Source organism: Diplotaxodon limnothrissa, linkage group LG6, assembly GCF_057381915.1.
Source record: "Diplotaxodon limnothrissa isolate DT_005_m linkage group LG6, D_limnothrissa_male_GT1.1, whole genome shotgun sequence".
Lineage (NCBI taxonomy): Eukaryota > Metazoa > Chordata > Actinopteri > Cichliformes > Cichlidae > Diplotaxodon > Diplotaxodon limnothrissa.
In genome coordinates, this window is record NC_140601.1 from 40477219 (window position 1) to 40498324 (window position 21106).

General features: G+C 43.7%; 1 protein-coding gene across 2 annotated transcripts; it reads right to left on the bottom strand.

The window, feature by feature from the left end:
* Positions 1 to 1626: 1626 nt before the first annotated feature.
* ppp1r12c (protein phosphatase 1, regulatory subunit 12C) lies at positions 1627 to 16505 on the bottom strand. Of its 2 annotated transcripts, none has more exons than XM_085355202.1 (20): positions 16232 to 16505; positions 14322 to 14496; positions 14100 to 14230; positions 13649 to 13767; positions 12407 to 12566; positions 12122 to 12266; positions 11963 to 12037; positions 11804 to 11877; positions 11584 to 11696; positions 11426 to 11490; positions 10878 to 11008; positions 10712 to 10799; positions 10346 to 10463; positions 7931 to 8049; positions 7246 to 7289; positions 5782 to 5818; positions 5491 to 5595; positions 5099 to 5149; positions 4209 to 4259; positions 1627 to 2790 (listed from the first exon to the last, which is right to left on the bottom strand). In XM_085355202.1, exons 1-20 carry the CDS (start codon positions 16420 to 16422, stop codon positions 2704 to 2706), a joined length of 2079 nt encoding a protein of 692 aa, XP_085211328.1. In that variant the 5' UTR covers positions 16423 to 16505; the 3' UTR covers positions 1627 to 2703. The 2 variants fall into 2 exon arrangements, with proteins under 2 accessions (XP_085211328.1, XP_085211327.1); XM_085355201.1 differs by having other exon boundaries at positions 5482 to 5595.
* Between the last annotated feature and the right edge of the window lie 4601 nt (positions 16506 to 21106).

Below are 21106 nucleotides of genomic sequence, written 5' to 3' on the forward strand. Positions count from 1 at the left end.
AAACAGCTGTAATGAATATGGGATAAATAAAATTGCAGCAGAGCCCAGTACTGTCGGAGATTTGTTCCTGTCAAAAGAGTCAGGATAAGAGCAGCAATTCCCAAACTGTTTAAAAATTGGACAATTTGGATCTGGAAAGTCCAGCCAACACAGAAGTGGTTTAAACATTAGTCCACCAGGGTCGGGGAGGGGGGTGGCGGGTGTATCTGTGGCTACACAAACACTTATGGGACTATAAATGTGTCAGATTGACCATGTCTACAAGTCAGCACTGCTAAATTATGTAATCATCTCAGATTAATCTATACAATCTGATTTCTTTTTGCACAAATGGAACAAAGCAGTCTTACATTTTTTTTTTTTAAATATGTGCACTGAAGAACATATCCTGGTCAAAAAAAGCCTCCAAGGTCCCTCAAAGTGATACTGCAGGCCAAGGTAATGCCATCAGAGTAAGAATCTGGTTATTTCTAGGGCCGAGGACAATAGCCTCAGTTTTATCTGATTTTAGAAGCAGAAAATTTGAGGTCATCCGGGTCTTTATGTCTGCAAGAAATTCCTGCAGGTTCAGGTGTTCGGTTTCATTTACTCCTGCTCATCCTGAGCACCCTCTGCTGGACACTAAATGAACTGCAAACAACGGGCTCTCTATCGCCCTCTGGTGGACAAACAGTGTAAGGACCTTTCCATATCAAATAACAGATCCTCGTATTCTCGGGACTTCTTGTCGAGAGGGGACTCTGCAGCTGTGGAACAAAAATGTCGATATTTTATTTTTATTATTATTTTTTCCATCCAATTTTAGTCTAAAGTGCTCAAATCAAAGGCAACTGGACTTCTTTTAGGTTCTTGAAGACATTTCACCTCTCATCTGATGGAGTGTCCCATCCATTTAACCTCTAGTGAGGTTGTAACCTTTGAGCTGATGCTGACACGCCTGAACACGTCAGGACATGTTCATGAGTCTCTGCCCTGCCCTACAATCAGGTGAGTTCTGGTCACGCAGGCAGGTGATGGTTGAAACACTTAGGAATGTATCTCTCTGCTTTTATAGGCCGCTGACAGTTGGTGGTGTAGGCCTCCACCTCTGCTCTGCCATGTTGAACCCACCTCCAAGGTAGAGCCCCCACCCTCATCAGCATTTAAACACTGAAGAAGCCTTTCAGATGAGTGATGAAGCATCTTCAAGCACTTACAGATCGAAAGGGAGACGGTCCCATTTTTAACTTTGTAGGTTAACGTGTAGAAAAACACGTTCCCGAGAGTCTCAGGAATTTCACTGCGTCTTTTAAGTTCAGGCATGAAGTGAGCTGCCTCCTGAACTTCTGTTGTGGTATAATTACACTCACAAGGTCTAATTATCGTTTGAAAACAGGCACCATGGAGGGGGTGTCTCCTGTAAATCCTTAACTGAGCAATCAGGATGCTTTAGCAGAATTCTAATGATTTATGGGCAAAATCAGATCCACTGGACCCGAGAGCCGTTTAAGAGTTTTGAAATATTATTAAGAAGTTGAGAGTGAAAACTTAAATAAAATGTGGGCCTCGATGTTTTATTCACATGTAATGTGGGATTGCTCTTTATCAACAAAAACAAACAACAGATACTTCAACATTTAAGCCCATACTGTATTTTATACTCAACAGTGTACACTGCCAAAGCAAAATAGAAATATTACTTACAAATGCATATCGAAAGGCACGGCATCAAAATACAATATAACATGCATTTGTTGTGGTTGGTTTTATCTTTAAAATTGAAGTAAACATTCAAAAACTGACCCATCCGGCCTTCCTGTTGGACAACGGCCGTCTGTCACATGGTGAATACTTAGCTGGGGGTGGGGCTTTCACAAGCATCCAGTCAAAAATGGCAAAATAGAACTACGAGTAAAGAACAGTTAAGTTGGAGCATGCGTCCTCCGCCTCCTGAAATACCTGTGTGACAAATATTTTCTGTAAACGTCCCTCTGAACATGAGCTGTGCCTGACGTCCATGATTAGCACCCAAAACTCTCCTGAAGCTGCGACTACACCTTTACATCATGTCCTCAGGACGGCCGGCCCCTGAACATAAATGTTTCACATACATCCAGAGGAGCCGGGAGATGTGCGAATTTGGTCCATCTTCTACAGCAGCCAGCTAAAAACAGAAAGCATCGGCCCAAGACTCGTCCTGAGAAACAACACTGACCGCTTGAGGTTTTCCCCCCAAAAGGACATTAAAAAACAACCGGGGCTGGTTTTTGGCACGTTGACGTTATTTGTGACCACCCCGCACACCTGACTGGCTCTTATGCAAATCTTTCACCCCGTCTAAAAACACACTGAGCTCTCACTGTGCATGGCTTTAAGTCTCTTAATACAAAGTTTCACCAGAGCGAAGCACATTAAAATATTTAATTTCTTTTTTTTTTTAAAAATACAACAATAAAAACTTATTTAAAAAAAAAAAATGTGGGAGTGGGAAGCAGGGACATCCTGTCCGTCCACAGGAGGTGAAGTTCAGCTTGGTTTACAGTAGATCTGCCAAAACATAAAAGGCCCAAACACAGACAATAACCCTGAAAATGACGTTACTCCAGTTACTGTTGAAAGTTGTGCAGTGTGTCTCTTCCTCGTTTGTGTCGTCCGTGCTGGACAAAAAAATACATCCTGTAATACTTGTTACGTCCATGGAGGTGAATATTTTCTGTCACAGGTTCATCTCGAGAGTTTGCTAATGACTCGAATCAGAGCGGCGTTCTCATCCTTGAGCCTCTGGTTGTCAGCTCGGAGGTCCCCGAGAACCTGCAGACACATCAGGAGACATCGCTTTAGCCTCAACGCTCTTAGAAAGACGAACTCTGCCTTAAAGAGACAAAACACAGCTGGCCTGATGCACTTCCAATCTACAGGGCATTTCACACGTCTACTGTAGAGATTTACAGCTACTGTAAACAGATTTTTGTAGCCCGTCTTAAACCTCCTTTCATTCTTTAATAAAGACTCAGCGAATCATTAGTTTCATTAAGCGGCAATAAGTTGTTACGTTACCTTTTTCTATCCTTCTAAGCTCCTTCTTTCCCTATTGATTTATCCGGCTGGACATCTGGGCTCCTGGATTGTTTACGTGACCTTAGAAAAATCTGAATCTGTAATCTGAACCACCACAGCCGTGTCACAGTTCAGGACACGAGGGTCCTCGCGGGTCACATGAGTTCAATCATTACGGGAAACTGTGGAGCTCTGCAGAATTTGCTGAGACTGCACAAACACAAGCTTCGACCTCTGGGCTGAAAACGTACGTGTCGAGGTCACAAAACGCTCACAATAGCCAGCGTTACATCAGGAATAATCACGTTTGCAGCCTGCAATAAAAAAAGGCTTCGGTCTTTACGGATAGGTTCCCTCACCCTCGCCAGCTGGGGTCACCGAACTGAACTTCTCGGACTCGTTTGCGTCTTTTGGAGCATTTTTAATGGGATTATCTAACAAATCACATGTTTGCTGACTGATATCTAGAGTTTTATCAGTGTGCTACTCAGCACTAATTAGCAGGTATCCACGTCTGCCTGTTTCACACACGTGAATGCAGCCCGCCAGCTCCGCCCTGCCACCCAAAACAGGGCGGCTACTTCCATCTTCTGATGTAGGTCATTGTAAGAAACGTTTTAGTGGCGACTCCTTCATCCTGCAGAAACGTGTGTGTTATCACATCTGCATTACAAACTGGTCTCACCAGATCTTACAGAGCACAAGAATTCAGCTCCCACCTGCCTACATTACTGACTACACAAGCACGCGTGCCACTCAGTAATGTAGGCAGACGTGACGCATTTTGGGACAAACTTAACTGACTAAAAATACCAGCGTTAGTTTACTGGTTTTATTTTTGTGGGGTTAAAAAAAAAAAAGAAGTTTATTTTGTTTTCATTGAGCTTTTCATTTACTATCCAGTGAACGCCATTTCTCAGAGGCTCACGCCAAACTTCATACAGCCGCACAAACACATCTCAGTCTCAATAAACTGATGTATCGAAGGATTAAAAGCTTCTAGCTTTCTAGAAGCTTCTGAGGTCACGGCGTATGACAGAATAACTGAGCGTGTCACTGCCCACACAGCTCACTGCTTTCGTTTCGATTTGTGTGTCGCAGCCCTAAAGTGGTTCCTATTCTGCTCTCGTTTGTTATCAGTCGGCTTTCAGCTCTGAAGTGAACATCTGTACCTTCAGCTCGTCTTCCAGTTCCCCTGCTTTCCTCTGGAGCTTCAGCTTCTCCTGTGAACAAGAACAGCGGCACATCAAACTGGCTGAAGCAGCCGGAGCAAATGTGTGTGAAACTGAGGTTTCAACCGGGGTTTCACGCACTGCAGAGCCTGCAGAGCTGTTAATGTGCCCCCACACTCTGACCTCATATTTGATCACAACTTCCAAGATAGCTATGAACACAGAAAATACTCAGCCCCCACAGTTTTAACAGGAAATAAAGGCTTAGTTTCATTAGCGTCCCCGTCAGTCACAAATAAGTCTCAAACAACACACTTTAGGAGGGGACAGAAACTGAAAGGTCTCACACTTCAGATGCTTCGGTATCTGAGAACTCAGGAAATGTTCATGTTGACAGAGAAATAAACAGAAAAGGCCGCCAGCATGGAGAGAAGTGAGTGAGTGAGTGGAGAACCTTTCCTGAAGACTCCTTAAAGATATTTTGCAGATGTATCTACAGTTGTCTTGGGTGGCTCGAGACTTTTGCACAGCACCGTAGGTGGCGAGCCTGCATATCTAGACTGACAACATCTAGGAGGCGGATGTGATGTGCCAAGACATGCAGCTTGATGATTTTGTTCCCTGTTGAAAGCTCAAAGCTCTTCTAAAACATTCTGTAAGCACAGACTGGAGGCGCTCTTCCTATTTTATACCTTTTGTGTTTTATTATCCTTTGTTACTGCACCATGTCCATTTTTGTTACGCTCGATTTAATGAATTTATTTTTTTAAGCTTCTGATGGTGTGAATTCTTGAAAAAGATTTTGATCTCAGGGGATTTTCCCAGCTAAAAAAACAAACAAAACAAAAAGCCAACACCAGCCAACCGCAAACAAGCAAAAAACAACTTACATATCTCTCCAGCTCCAGCAGGGCCGGCCGGTCTGTGCTGCTCTCCTGACTCTGCCACACACAGAAATGATGATTTTATTCAGGTGCACGGATGTAATGTGAGAGCTGATGACAAACTAACAAAATAAAATGTTGCTCTTTTAGCTCGATGTTTTACTCTTGGGCTCTAGAATAGCTTTGCATGATTCACAGCTCAAATAATCTTCATCTTATATTCTGGATGTTCCTGTCATTTAGAGCATCGGCGTCTCGCTGTGACTTTGAAGCCTAGTTCTGGTTTCCTCTGCTTACTTTGGCTGACACGATGGCAAAGCCCAGAGAGCACGTCCCTGTTTTTAAATAACACCTCACACGCTGCTTAAATGTCAGAGGCATCAGCAAACCTGCCCAACCTGTCGGAGTCTCTCCAGCTCCACTTTGTTTTGGCTGAGCTGCAGCTGCATCTCCTGCAGCTTCTCCTTCAGAGACACATTCTCCTGCAGCATCTTGAAGTACAGCTGAAGGGAAACACAACACATTAGTGAAGGATTTGCAAGAAAATACAAGTGTGTGTTTGTTTCAGGTGACCAGGTGGAAACAGTTGGTTGAGGTTTCAGTCTGTGGTCCTGGATTTAGTGAGCTACATATCGGTTTCAGCCTTGAGGCTGGTTTTCTGGTGTGTGTGGTGAAGGTCGGCTACGTACCGGTCTATAATCAGATGCATCTGACAGCTGACTCCCACTGCAGAGACACATAAGAGAGATCCCTCCATGATATCAAAACACATCACAAATCGTATGGACCTTGTTCTCTGAATGCAGGAACACAATCGAGTAAATCAGAGGAGAAACCAAAGAAAGAAAGAGGCAAGTCTTAGATGGTCTGGACTCGTGGATGTAGAGGCAAAGATGGCGCTGCGAAGCAAGAGAAGCAAACCAAAGAGAAGATTCGTGGAAGCGAAGGAGGACAGAGGAGAAGCCAAGTGAACGGACCAGATGATCACTCCAAAAGGGAGCCGCCGAACGAAGGAGGAACGAAGTTTTGCGACACTGCTGCACTCATGATTTGTGCCTTTCAGTGAATTTGTCTGTTTTTAAATGGTTAATAAACAGTGCTGGGTGTACGTGACGTGATCGTTTCTCAGGACAAGCCAGACAAGGTTTAAAGACCGCTCCCCTAACAACAGGCATGTCTGAAATCACTAAAATATGAAGAAAAGCAAACCCCCACAAATAAACAAGCAAAAAAAGAAATTATTTTCCATCTGCTTTTCTACTAAGGCGTGCGTCGGTAACCTTCCCTATCAAAAGAGCCATTTTTGCTCCTCCTACCAAACAACGGGAGGAAAAAAGCAGCGCACACGGTGACGGGCGACCAATCATCAAAAAGGGAAAAGAAGCAGAACCAGCAAAAGTCAGGGGAATAAAATGACAAAAGCAGGAAAATGACAGCTTTGTGTAAAATTTCTAAGATCTGACCTCAATATTTATACGCTCTAATCATTTACTCATATTCAGAGCAAGATGCAGATCAACAAGATTGTATGAACAACAAAAAAAAAGGGTAAAGAAAAGGATGCACATGCACTTCAAATATTAATCTGCTAATTTTAGCGTTCGTTAAAGAGGCAGCGGTGAGGACTTTATTTCAGGTAAGGCTCACTTGACAATCCTGCTGGCTGTGTCACATCACAGTGGCGTAATTTCTTTTATCTCATTTATAATTATTTAGGCGCAGCATCGAGGAATGTGTCACACCGGGCGAATTATTCCCTCCCGCCTCAAACAGGCGTCGCTGTAAAACTAATGAGTCTAGAAAAGCTCGTATTCTCTCTGCCTAATCCTCCTCCTAAATGACATCCATCATTTAATCTTGTTCACACTGAACAAATCTGCTCCTGGACGGGTGTGAACGCGTTGTTTGGAGAACCAAAACATTTCAGGATCTCACCAAATCATCAACAATTCAAACCAGCAGAAATGCCAGTTCACAGTCAGAGAATACAGCTCATTACATCTGAAATGCAGACATTTATTTCAGACATCAGGATCAAAAGCGGGAAAAAAATATAGAGATGCATGAAATAAATGTACAGAAAACAAATTATTTCATTTGCACGTGTGTGAAATAAAAGAAATGCATGACACACAAGAATGAATGAGACTCACAGGGTTGTACTGTTGTTATCATCTGGATGAACGTTGTCCTCGTTCTGCAAAACAAGATATTCACAGTTAAGACTTCAACAACCGACTCAAATATCCATCTTGTTTCATATAAATGAGATTCGAATGCAAACATTCACACATTACAGCAGCAGGATGTTTATTTCTTTTATTAAAAACAGCCTGCTTCCCCGAAGCTGCTGTTTCTGACACAACAGGAAGTAGCCCAGATGTGCTCATGACTCGAGGCAGTTGCCTCATTCGCTCACTGCTCTAAACCCTTATCAGCTCGCCTGGTCGTCGCATTTATCTTGAGCTACCGAGCTGCAGGTTTTCGATGCGCTAATACACGATCTATCGCTATCACACAGTCTCCTCTATTTAAGCGTCTCTGAGCTTTTGTGCTGGAATATCTTGTCTTCAAGACACTCAGGATGGGGCGCACAGTGCCAGGTTATAAAAGTCAACAGGTGGCCGGCCTAAGCGCCACAAAGACCGTGGCGCACACCTGACGATGTGACGTCAAACTCACATGATGTCTACAGTACAGGATCTAAAATGGCTTTGCTCACTGTTTGTTTATGTCTTGAGTTACACAATGACTCATAAGGTTGCCCTCTCACCAACTTCAGTGCTGTGGAAAACAGGAAGGAAGACTGGGAAATTACTTTATCTGCACCGCTCTCACCTCTTCCCCCGGCTTAACGACGCCGGTGGAGCGTCTTTCCCTCCTCACTCTCCGTCTGTCCTTTGCTTGCAGACGCTTGTCTCCCTCCGGCTCCTCCTGCTTCACCTGTGGGTCTGTGTCTGAAACACAAGGAGGTCAACAGAAAACGCTCGTGAGGCGTGTGGAGTTCAGGCAGAGGCATCGTAGCGCTGCATAAACGTAGATTCGTTTCCAAATGAAACTTGGCGCCATAGCCGCCTTATCTTTGCCTCCTGGCTTCATCTCAGATCACTGCACGTCGAGGCTTGTGAGGAATGAGTTCAGACAACACAAACTGCTGGTTTGGGCTTTGAACTGAATGTTCTTGCAACTTAACTTTAAAAACTGATTTTGCTTCATCATATCAGATGGTGAACTGCACCAAAAAAACCCCACAAAACACGGGTGGAGCGTGCTGAGTGATAAAAGTACGATAAATGGGTCAGATGGTTTCTACCGCAGCTCAATGAGTTTGAGTATGCAGTAGCCGCCCTATCTACCCATAGAAACACAGCACAAGCAGCACTAGCCTTCGCAGTATGTGAGAAACCATCATTTCCTTTAAGACGCTGCCCTTAAGAGCACTCCACCCAAAAGCTGCCTCATATGTCACTTATATTGTGGGAGTCTTCCTGTAAACAGAGGCGATGTAAGACTTCCAGCCACACAAACAGCAAACGCGTATGGTGGGTTTCGCCATGCTCAGGTAGTTTCCAAGTATTTCACTTTGAGTTTTTTAAGGAGTCTTTAAATATTTTAAAGATATTTTAACCAATAAATCAGGACTCAGCGGTGGGACTGCTGAGTCTGGCTGATTTTCCCTGTAACTCGTTGCGTTCGGTGCACCTCTGTGCTGCTTGTTGTCCTAAATGAACTGCTCCCTGGAAACCCTGTAACATATGGTACAAGCTACACCCTCCCACAGGCTCCAACCTGACCCACTGGATGGCCTTTGAAAAATGTGAAAATTGAAAATAATGACACAAATGTTAGACTGACTGTATTTTTGCCATTACTTTTATTAACTATTGTTATTATTAAATTAAACTGAGAAGCTCCTGCTGTTTCGTTGTTGTTTGTCTTTCCAGTGAATGGGTCCGTGGGTACAAACAAACAAACGTTTTCTGTTAGTTAAAACTATTTTTTTGTGTTGGTTTTATTGTAAACAGGATAGAGTCTGAGTGTTGAGACTTTTCCCTGCAACCTTTAGCACACAGTGCCCACGCTGATGCGCTTCTTTTATTTCCTGCAACACCATTTCTTTATAATGTGTATAAACTGAAATGCATTTTTGCAAATCGCATTTATTTTTCTTAAGCAATTAAATGTGTAACTAAACCTGTTAACACTAAAAGAAGACGACACAAGTTGCAGATGTTTGTATACAGTAGCTTTACTGGTATGACCTACTTAAGCTCAAACTAGGGTCATACGTGGCCTGCGGTCTAAAATTAGTTTTACACCCCTAACCGAACAGTCGTAGCTGGACTTCTGACCTGATTTTCAGTTTTTCTCAGACTCATATTCATCTTTGACTACAGACTGCATATTAAAGATGGACACAGCCACCGTGATGTCACAGTTGTGAAGTCGCGAGCCTGGCATTTTGAATCTGGGTGTGATCATGGCGACATATATCTGACCGTGCCGTACATGCAGGTGCAGAGAACAGACATCCTACTCCAGAATCCGAGCTATCGGTTGCTTCACCTGCATAACACGCATACCTGAATGCTTAAACAATCCTGAGGAGGGACGCCGGCAGGAAAGCAGCAGTTGGAAAAAGACTAATGCTGAAAAGTCAGCAAGATTCTTACATTTGAAGTGACAAGTTAACAGCTGTTCTTACACTTTGGGTATTAAATATTCATATGATGATTCTACGTTTAAGTTTTAAAAGTTAACTGATCTGACAGATTAGATGCAATGACTGTATCTGCTGAAAAAGAGGAAGCGAAAGCACTGCCAGAAATATTCAGACAGGACGAGCAGACACAAGTCGGACTCACTAAGAAACTTGTGACTGACCCAATAAAGTCGTCTATGTTAAAGTTTACAGAAGTCAAGTGATAAATGGTTTCATGTTCCCCATACGCTTTCATACAACGTGGCTTCTTTTTACAACCAAATGAGGCGCCCCCTGTTGGCGATTCGTAAAAACACAGGATTAAGTCACGTCCCCTTTCAGGCTGTATACACACCAGCTCCCTCGGTTTTAACAGAACTTGGAAGATAATTCTGACATTGCTGATCGCAGATGTGCCGCACTTCTTTGGTTTAATTCCTTTTTAAACTTTGGTGCTACACAGACACACAACAATAACTTTTATAGTGAAAATTATGAAATTCTTCTGAATTTATCCAGTTTTTGGGTTCTTAGCTGTCTGTGTCACTCACCTCTTTCTGCAGTCGTGATGGTGACGAGGGGGCTGACCGGCTGGATGGTTCGAGGTGAAGAATCGCCAGATTTAGCCACACACTTCTCAGCTTCTTTGAGGTCCGTTAGAGTCACACCCTGCATGCACAGAGCACAAACAAAACCGCCAAGAGGAATTAAAAACATTGCAGTACACTGCTGCTAACTCAGCACTGGTGCAGCAGTATGATGCTCTTAAAATCATCCTAGTAAATTATTCACTCTTCCCCAAACTGTGTTCAAATGTTTAATTATCACGGGCGTCTGCACGCTTTTTACAGGGACTGTTAACAAAAAAATAACAAAAAACTGAATAGCATGTACTGAATCTGGATAAGAAGTATTACCTGTGTGGGGCGGCGAGTCTGCCGCAACAGCTTAGAGCGAGCTTTCCTCTGAGACTCGGACTCTTCGTCTCTCGCTGGGGCCTGGAATCTAAACACACAAACGACTTCCCTCATCAGACACTTTTCAAAGCATTTTCACTGTTAGTAAAGTGTTTGTTTCTCTTACTTGCGCCTGTCAGCGTTGGGAGCGTTGGGACTATCTGCGGCAGCGTCCTTCGTCTGAGGGGTGGGTTGTACTCTGGCAGTGCGGCTCGCCTTGTCCTGCTCCTTCTCCTCCTCTTGTTTATTTGTTGGTGTCTGGATCACATAGGAGAGAAGAAAAAAGGACAACGGATTATATGTCACCATTTCAGAATCAGATTTATGACCCGAGTGAAAAAATAAAAAACGCTAATATCAGCATGTGTTGAAATGTATTCTTTGTTTTTTTACTTGGCATGCTTATCCTTCATTGGGGGGGGGGGACCCAGCCTCAGGTATGAATCAGAGAAACTGCATTCTTTTGCACTCCAGCCTTGCATGCTGCTGCTTGCTCAGCACAAGCTTCAGCTTTGAATAAGTAGTTTCAATAAACTAGTTTTGGGCTCATTTAAAAGCAGTAGCACAACTCTTTACTGCAACATGTTTTATCATATCTGATCACATGCGCTACACACCATTACCTAACACCTGCTGAAAATGAAACATCCTGTAAGATAAACTCTGATTTTTTACCTTGTCGGCCGGAGTGACAGCAGACGTCGCACTCTCTGTATCGGGAGTGGAGACAGTTGAGCTTTCTGCACAAAAACAGGAATCGGCATCATTCACTACAATCAGCACACTGATGCTGATTTACAGAGCATGCAGTACTCATGACCAGGGAGGTTTACCGGGGCTGCTCTCTTTCTCCTCGCTCAGGTCCAAGCCTCCTGAAATGCCCCGCTCCTTAGACTGGTCTTGTAAAGTCATCTTTTCTCTGCTGCTCATCCTGCACACCGAGCTCCTGCAGGTACAATAAGGGAGACACAAGTCACGTGGCAATTTGTAACTTTTGCTTTGAAACGAAAGAATTTTTATTTAATTCTGGATAAGAAACAGATGATTATTAACCTCCGCCGCTTGTTTTGTGCATTCGTAGCGTTGGACCCCGGTTGCCTGTCCAATACTGACCTCTCATTAAGCCACTATGAAAGAAAAAGAGAGGCACAATCAAGAAACCCAAACTACCAGATTACATAAATGCACAATATGAGGTAAAGACAAACTTACATTGGCTTGTTTTTGAGATAATTCCTCCAGGAGCTCTGAAACGCTTTCATCAGCAACATCAAATGGGGTCTGACCCTAAAAGTATTCAAGCAAACTGTTAAAGAGGCTGACTAGATGAATTCGATGCAGGAAGATAAGTTTTCTTTATCCGGGACTCACCCCTTTGCTGCGAGCTTCCATATTGCACAGCTGTTCAGCCAGGATGCGACAGGCCTCCCCCTGACCCCAGTGAGCTGCAGCATGGAGGGGTGTCCAGCCATCAAAGTCCACAGCTGACACATCCAGCCCGCACTGACAGAGTATCCTGGAACAGCAAAGGAAGATATAAAGTCAAACTACTGAATAGAAGAAGAGCACAGTCCAGACAAACACCTACCCTCACTTAAAATCTGATTTTAAGCTTAATGTCAAAGATCTACAACACAATAAGTCAGAAATGTTTACTTCAGGGCCTCGAGGTAGCCTTTGGCTGCAGCCACGTGCAGCGGGGTGGCTCCAGTCTTTGGGTGTCGCACGTCAGCAGGCAGGCCCTCAGTCAGCCACGTGCGGGCGTCTGCCATGATTTGCTCCTCCTCCCGACGTTTAGCTGACTCCACGTCCACACCTGAATAAACACACAATGTCAAATTAACGTGTTTCCTGTTTTTTTAATGAATTTCTGTCTAAAGATTGGAGGACTTGTCATCCTAGCGTCTTAGCTCTAAAGCTAAATCCTCAAGTGTCCAGCCTATAACTTTGAAATTAAGTCCCATTACCATCTAGGATGAACGCCATCCGCATACACGCATCACACACATGTACAAAAAAGGCAACCACCGAGAAACAAAGTTTCCAGTTTTTTCACATTTTAGCCAGCACCACTAACAGAAACATGTATGGGCCATAACTGGGCCAAGTCAAGTTTGAATGCAGTTGCAGCTGTTAAAGTTCCATTGATGAGAAATAAGTTGATTAAAGTTTCAGACACACAAACATACAAGTCACCCTCCAATAAAAAGCACAAATCATAACCATTCAACTTTCTCCTTTAAAAGCTGCCACTTTGTACTGTGAAACTCAGCTTCCTGCTACATGCGGAGCTCTCCCAGGAAAGAAACATCACTGGATCTCCTCCGCTTTGCTGAATAAAAACATTTTAACTTTAGCTTCACTTTGCGGAGCCGAATTTGGTGACTGGGGAAGATGGAGCGTGATGAAAATCATGCTCAGCACTGCACTTCAGATCTTTTGTGGGAAATGTTCTCCCTCTGAGAGTTTCAGAAGAACTAATGCTGTAAGTGTGATAGTAGTGGATGAATTAATAATGTCAGGAGAGCTTAATTGATGAAAATGCTTCTGGTTGCGCTCCTGACCTGATACACTGACTTATTTTTTCTGAAGACCCCTGTTTGGTCACTGGATTGTAGCTGCAGAAACAACATCTGTGACCAGCAACATTCCTTAACATGAAGATGAGGTCACCTCCAGCCCGTTGATGGAGATGACCTTAGTTGTCAACATGGTGCTACTCAGTACATAAACTGTCACAAAATGTATGCCACGCAAAATCCTGATCACAAAGCTCACTAATGGCACCTGCTGCATGCACATGACCGTGTCTCACACCGTTTGGATGCAAAAGGAACAGCTCCAGAACTTTGATTGCACAAAGAAACGCCTTCCAACTACACACAGAAAAAGACTTACCGTGTCTCCGAGTGTAACTCTGAAGTAGGGACTCAGTGGTTTCATCCAGAGCAATGTCCGCAGGAACATCACCATCACAGTTCACAGCAGTGAGAGAAGCACCTTCCTGCAGGAGGAACCTGACAAAACAAACATGGAGGTAGAGACGATTCATTTAACCTCAGAAGGCCAACACAATGACCTTTAAACAGACGACTTCTGGTCATGTTATCGGTGTTTGTGGCGCATGCACATTGGAACAAAACACTTAGTCACTGAAATGACACTGAAATGATAAAATGGAAAAAAGTTTTCTTTCTCTAAATGTGAGCTGTGTGTGTGCTGGCACAGCCCACTCATGCTTCATCCGCCAAACATGATAACAATGTTTGTATTGTTGACTGCAGAAAGACTGGCACTGAAGCTACACACACACAGAAGCAAAGCTGCTGTGTTCTGCTATTGTACACACTCTGTGATGTCAGCGTGGCCGCAGGAGGCAGCAACATGTAGCGCCGTCCATCCCTCATTGTCAACCTGGTTCACACTGGCACCCAGCTCCAAAAGGAAGGTCACAATTTCTATGCTGCCGTCTATGCAGGCCTGTGTCAGAGGAGAGGAAAAAAAAAATTACGAAACTGCACAATTTTTTATTCACGAGCCAATAAAACTTCAGGGGGAGAAACTGCTTCACCTGGTGTAGAGCAGTGATCCCGTCTGCATTGGAGCAGTTAATAATTGCTGCTGTATCCTCGCCATTCCTTCTTTTAGTCTGTTTGGCCTCCTCCAAAATCACCTTGGCCTCCTCCGTGTCTCCGCTGGCACAGGCTGCGAGAAACTCAGCAGCAATATCAAATTTCACCTTTTTCCTGAAAACAGAGGAGACAGGCAGCTGCATGAATTCACTATTCAGCTCTTATACACACCATACAGACCAAACTCACAATGAAATACACGCTGTAAGGGAAACTATGATCGTTTCAAGTAAACCGAAATGTGTAGGTGCAAACCGAAAAATGAAAGTTTTGATGTAGAACTGAATGAATGTAACTGAACACTGCAACAAAAGAGACCTCAACAACTGAGCTAGGTGGTGTAAACGCAGTGCACTGATCAACAGAAGGACACCACCTGTGTGAAACAAAATGTAGTGGGTGTTGATTGTACCGAGCTTTCTCATCAGGCCAAAATAAACTGTAAACTGTGCTGCTACTGTTATGGATTTGTGACTGGCTATATAAGCCATACGCAGCAACTTAAAACTGATGGCTTGTTGGGCCGATGCAGCTGGGAGTTTTTGATTTTTTACAATTTTACGATCTACAAGAACTAAAAGAGTTGATTGAATGACAAGGTATGTCATAATAAATGTGCGGAAGGGGCGAATATAGTGAAATTCTCACAGTGACGCATCTATAAAAATTTACAACCAAACCCAACTGAATACAAGTCCGTTGTATACTTTCAGGACCCACGCAAACTCTGACAGACCCTACAACTTATCCCTCACATCCTTGTAAGACTAACAGAGAAATACCCACTGAAAAACTTCCACAAGATTTCTTGGGGACTATTTTCAGGTGCGTATGAATAAAGTTATTGTCTGTATAGGCTTTTAGTCATCCAGATCAGGGTCATCTAAGGAGCTTGGAAAGAAAAGCGACTGGACTTCTTAAAGTTTCTTGAGAATGTTTCATCTCTCATCCGACAAGTGTCTTCAGTACTACAACACACAGCTGTAGGTCAAAACTGTGACACCTGATGGAGAGAAATAATCCTTTCTGATCTTGCATCACCGCTAAATCATTAATGGGAAACGCTGCAACTTGGGATGTGTTTTGTCTTACTACTTTATTTAATCTACGGTCTCGGTTATGTATTGCGGTATATCACAGATCTAATAATGTTTTATCAGAAACATTGTAACTAAACATCCCCCCCGCCAAATTTTTGATCCTTTTTTTCCAGGATCTTTTGACAATGGCAACACATTTGTATTATATCAGCCTCAATTTGTTAAACAAATGTGCCTTCAATAAACTGGCAAAGGCCTTTTTGTGTCTGTCATCATAAATACTGACCTTTGTTTCCATCGTCAATATTCATAATGTTGCATCATCTCAGACGGACAACTAGGCAATAACTACTCAAATACTATGATTAGCATTAGGCTCTTTAACTTGAAACTGGCTCATTAAAGGTCGTCTGGATAAAAACAACCACTGCAAATCGTATAAGTTATAGCAGGCTGGAAAACAACGAAAGGAATTATGATATATGCGCTTTAAAATAGGAGATTTTAGACCATCTCAGACCAGCAGTGGTGGGACTGATGGAAATAAAAACCTTCACCTAAGACACTTGGCTAGCTAGCTACCGCTCACAGCAAATTCCGGCCTCTGAAAGTATGCATGGCAACAAATAAACATTAAAATGTTAAATAAAGGACTGTAGAGCGGGCGTGTTTTCTGCTGTGGTGTGATTCTATTATCGAGCCCATCTACAGCCCAAACCCCCGCACAGCATTCCTCCCTCAGCCTATCGTCAGATGTTGGAGCTAAGCTAGCAGGCTGTTAGCCGGTTTGACAGGAGATGTTTCCTGACCGTCGCCTCTCGTCTCCTCCCCCAGATAGCGGCTGGTCCTTCGGCGGGTCGTCGAGCTCGGCCTCGGGCTCCCCTCCTCCGTTCCCGGCATCGCCCCGCCGCCTCAGCCTGGGCACATCTGAGGCTCTGTCGGTGGAGGAGCCGGCCCAGCGCTTCAGCTGCTCCCGCCGCTTGGTCCTCGCGTCTCCCATTTATGCGTCCGCGGAGGACCGTGTTTTTAAAAATAAAACACACACAGAGGCAGCAGCGGCGGACACTCCCTCCATGTGTATGCTTTCACTTCCTGGTTCTCTAGCTCCGGGCTCCGTTCTGCGTAGTAGAATGAGCCTTGGCTCGTGCCCGCGGGCACAAGGAGCGCGCAGAGCTGTGCAGGCCTGCCCCCGTGACGTCACCACCGCTGGTTTCGTTTGCAGCAGGCCCTGGAAAGGAAATACAGAAATAGTTTAATGCTTGGGTACTGTGCAAAGCTGCTGCTGAACTCCCTGACATTGTGGTTTCTCATAGTCCGTTTTAGCCTAATGCTTACTTAATAGTGAGAGGACAAATACTAGAAGCGCTAGAAACACTATGCATGTCACAATTCACACCATCTCAGTTCTATTTAAAAAGCACCAGTTTGTAAAAACCCACCTCAAAACACTCTTTCCAGCACTGTTAGGACCCAATCAGCCATCCCCTATGAGCAAGCACTCTGTGATGATCGGAAGGAAAAAGTCTCTTTTAACAGGAAGAGGCCTTTTGTATAACCAGGCTCAAAAAGGAGTTCATAGAGACAAAAACACAAGAACAAAATACAGAAATTACATACAAACACAGAGGAAGTAAAAAGAGGTGAGTGGAGAAGAAATAGAAATCTTGGCTAGCCCCCCCAACTATGAGCTTTATGTAAAGATTTAAGCCTGATTTTAAATTAGAGAGGCCCTGAATTCAAACCGGGACCACAGTAGAGGGGTCTGATAGCTGAAGGCTCTGCATTTTACGCTCTCTACTTTTAGAAACTCTAGAAACCAGAAGTAAGCCTACACTTTGAAAAGTGAAGGCAAGGCAAGTTTATTTATATAGCACAATTCAACAACAAGGTGATTCAAAGTGCTTTACAGAGACATTAAAAAACAAAAACAAATAAAAAGCATGATTTAAAATTGATTAAAAAAACAGTAGATAAAACCAGAACAGTAGATAAAATCAGTAGTTAAAATGTAAGTTTTGAAATTTAAACTTAAAAGTGTGGATTTGGTGTTTTATTCAAATACAGCTGAGAACAGGTGAGTCTTCGCCTGGATTTAAATAAACTGAGTGTTTCAGCTGATCTGAGGCTTTCTGGGATTTTGTTCCAGATATATGGAGCATAAAAGCTGAATGCAGCTTCTCCGTGTCTGGTTCTGACTCTGGGAACTGATAAAAAACCGCATCCAGATGACCTGAGGGATCTGGAAGGTTCATACTGGGTCAGGAGTATTGTATTTTGTGTATTTTGTATTATGTATTTTGGTCCTAAACCATTCAGAGCTTTATAGACCAGCATCAGAACTTTAAAGTCTATCCTCTGACGGACAGGCAGCCAGTGTAAAGACCTCAGAGCTGGACTGATGTGGTCGACTTTTTTGGTCTTAGTGAGGACTCGAGCAGCAGATGTCTGACTGATTTTTTAGGCAGACCTGTAAAGATGCTGTTACAGTAATCAAGCCTACTAAAGATGAATGCATGGACTAGTTTTTCCAGGTCCTGTTGAGACATCAGATCTTTTATCCTTGATATATTCTTGAGGTGATAGTAAGCTGACTTTGTTATTGTCTTAATGTGTTTTTCTAAGTTTAGGTCTGCATCCGTCACTACACCCAAATTTCTCGCCTGGTTTGTGGTTTTTAGATGTATAGATTGAAGTTCTCTGGTGACCTGTAATCGTTTTTCTTTGGCGCCAAAGACTATTACCTCAGTTTTGTTTTTGTTTAGTTGGAGAAAATTGTGGCACAACCAGTCATTAATTTCCTCAATGCATTTACCAAGAGCCTGTACAGGGCCTCGGTCTCCTGGTGACATTGTGATATATATTTGTGTGTCATCTGCATAGCTGTGATAGTTTATTTTGTTGTTCTTTATAATCTGTGCCAGTGGGAGCATGTAAATGTTAAACAGAGGGGGTCCCAAGATGGAACCTTGGGGAACTCCACATGTGATACTTGTCTGCTCAGATGTGAAGTTACCTATTGATACAAAGTATTTCCTGTTTTCTAAGTATGTTTTGAACCAGTTTAGTACAGTTCCTGAAAGACCTGTCCAGTTCTCCAGTCGTTTGAGTAATATGTTGTGGTCAACTGTATCAAATGCTGCACTGAGATCCAGTAAAACTAGGACTGACATTTTTCCACTGTCTGTATTCAGACATATGTCATTAAACACTTTGGTCAGAGCGGTTTCAGTGCTGTGGTTCTGTCTAAAACCTGACTGGAAGGCATCATAGCAGTTATTCTGTTTTAAGAAATAATTGAGCTGTTGAGAAACTGCTTTTTCAATGATCTTACTTAACGACTTTTACTGCCGTTTTGACGAGCCATCGGGCAGCCTTCACACCTCCAACGGCCCCAACAATAGAGACACTTTGGACACTCATTCCCCCACCTCTCCCCCCTCCATAGAGCCATCACCACCGTCAAACACTTCACCTACAACACCCCCCTCCTCACCCCACACAAAAGAGGATTTCACACCACCTCCTCCCACCACAACTTTTCATATTCATGAAGCAGATGTGAGGAAGCAGTTTAAGAGTCTGAATGCTCAAAAGCTCCCGGCCCAGACGGCGTGTCTCCTGCCACCCCCAGACACTGTGCAAACGAGCTGGCCCCAGTGTTTTCTGGCATTTTCAACTCCTCACTGCAGGCATGTCATGTGCCTGCCTGCTTCAAGTCCTCTACCATAATCCCTGTCCCCAAGAAACCTAGGATCACTGGACTAAATGACTACAGACCCGTGGCTCTGACATCTGTGGTCATGAAGTCATTTGAGCGCCTGGTTCTCTCCTATCTCAAGACCCTCACGGCCCCCCTCCTGGACCCCCTGCAGTTTGCATACAGAGCCAACAGGTCTGTAGATGATGCCATCAACATGGCCCTACACTTCATCCTGCAGCATCTGGACTCCCCAGGAACCTACACCAGGATCCTATTTGTGGACTTCAGCTCTGCCTTCAACACCATCCTTCCAGACCATCTCCGAGGCAAGCTTTCCCAGATGAATGTGCCTGATCCCATCTGCCGGTGGATCACTGACTTCCTGACGGACAGGAAGCAGCACGTGAGGCTGGGAAAGAATGTCTCGGACTCCCGGACCATCAGCACCGGCTCCCCTCAGGGCTGTGTTCTTTCTCCTCTGCTCTTCTGTAATATATTTACATATCTATATTATTGCTAATATTTATTGTAATATATCTATATCACTAAAGCACTTCTGGATGGATGCAAACTGCATTTCGTTGCCCTGTACCTGTGCATGTGCAATGACAATAAAGTTTAATTCTATTCTATTCTCCCTGTATACCAACTGCTGCACCTTCACCCACCAGTCTGTCAAGCTAATCAAGTTTGCAGATGACACCACCGTTATTGGACTCATCTCGGACGGGGATGAGTCTGCCTACAGGAGGGAGGTTGAACGTCTGGTGTCCTGGTGCAGCCACAACAACCTGGTGCTGAATGCCCAGAAGACAGTGGAGATTATTGTGGACTTCAGGAAGCACACAGCCCCACTCCCCCCCATCATCCTGACTGACACCCCCATCACCTCTGTGGACTCATTCCGCTTCCTGGGTACCACCATCACCCAGGACCTGAAGTGGGAGCCCACCATCATTCCATGTTTGGCACTGATCACCACCTGCACTCATGTATATATCTATCTACTTAGCACTTTTAATTCTTATTCTTATTTTTATTTTCATGTGTATTTAAGCGTAATTTATGACAGTATGTTTGCACTGAAGCACCGCAGTAATTTCCTAATGTTGTAAACCTGCTCAACATTTGGCAATAAAACCCTTTCTGATTCTGATTCTGATTCATTTAGATGGATGGTTGTCCGATATAGATCCAGGGTCCTTTGATAGTGGAGCAAATTTGTTCTGCAGTTTGACATTCAGTTGTTTTGGAGGTTTGTTGTTAACCTTCCTATTCACGGTTGTCCAGTCCTGTTTCCTCCTGTATACAGGGGTAGAAGAGCTTCTCTGTCTCGTAGGAAGTGAAGGCCAGTCGGTTTCAGAGATTTCAGCTCGCTGTGCCCTGCCTGTGATACGTCCTCCCCCTACCAGGAGACATGATTTATGTCTTGGTTTTGCACCAAGACAGTCCAAGGGGGGATTATCGCTTGAGGATTTATTATAATGCACAGAGTCTACTTTCTTGGTCATGTTATATGTGCTCCTTAGCTGTGTACTAGCTTGCTCATCGCCATTGTTTTGAATCAAAGGCAAGGTTGTTTCATTTCCACACAGTCCATTTACCTCCACGTTTACTTCTAAGCGATGAATTTTTGTCTCCAGTACTGCAATCTTCTGCAGGAGGCTGTGGTAGTCATCTGTGGAGAGGGAAGGCATCTTGTTGCTAGTTAGTCAAGTCAAGTCAAGTCAAGTTTATTTATAAAGCACATTTAAAAACAACCGAGGCTGACCAAAGTGCTGTACAATAAAATACAAATATAAAATACAATAAAACACAAGTACATAAAACACCTCACTGATAAAACAATAAATTAAAACAATAAGTTAAACCTTGCTAAAAGCCAATGAGAAGAGGTGAGTTTTAAGAGCAGTTTTAAAAGTTCCAAGGCTTGTGGAGAATCTGATGTGAGGAGGTAAACTGTTCCACAGTCTGGGTGCAGCCA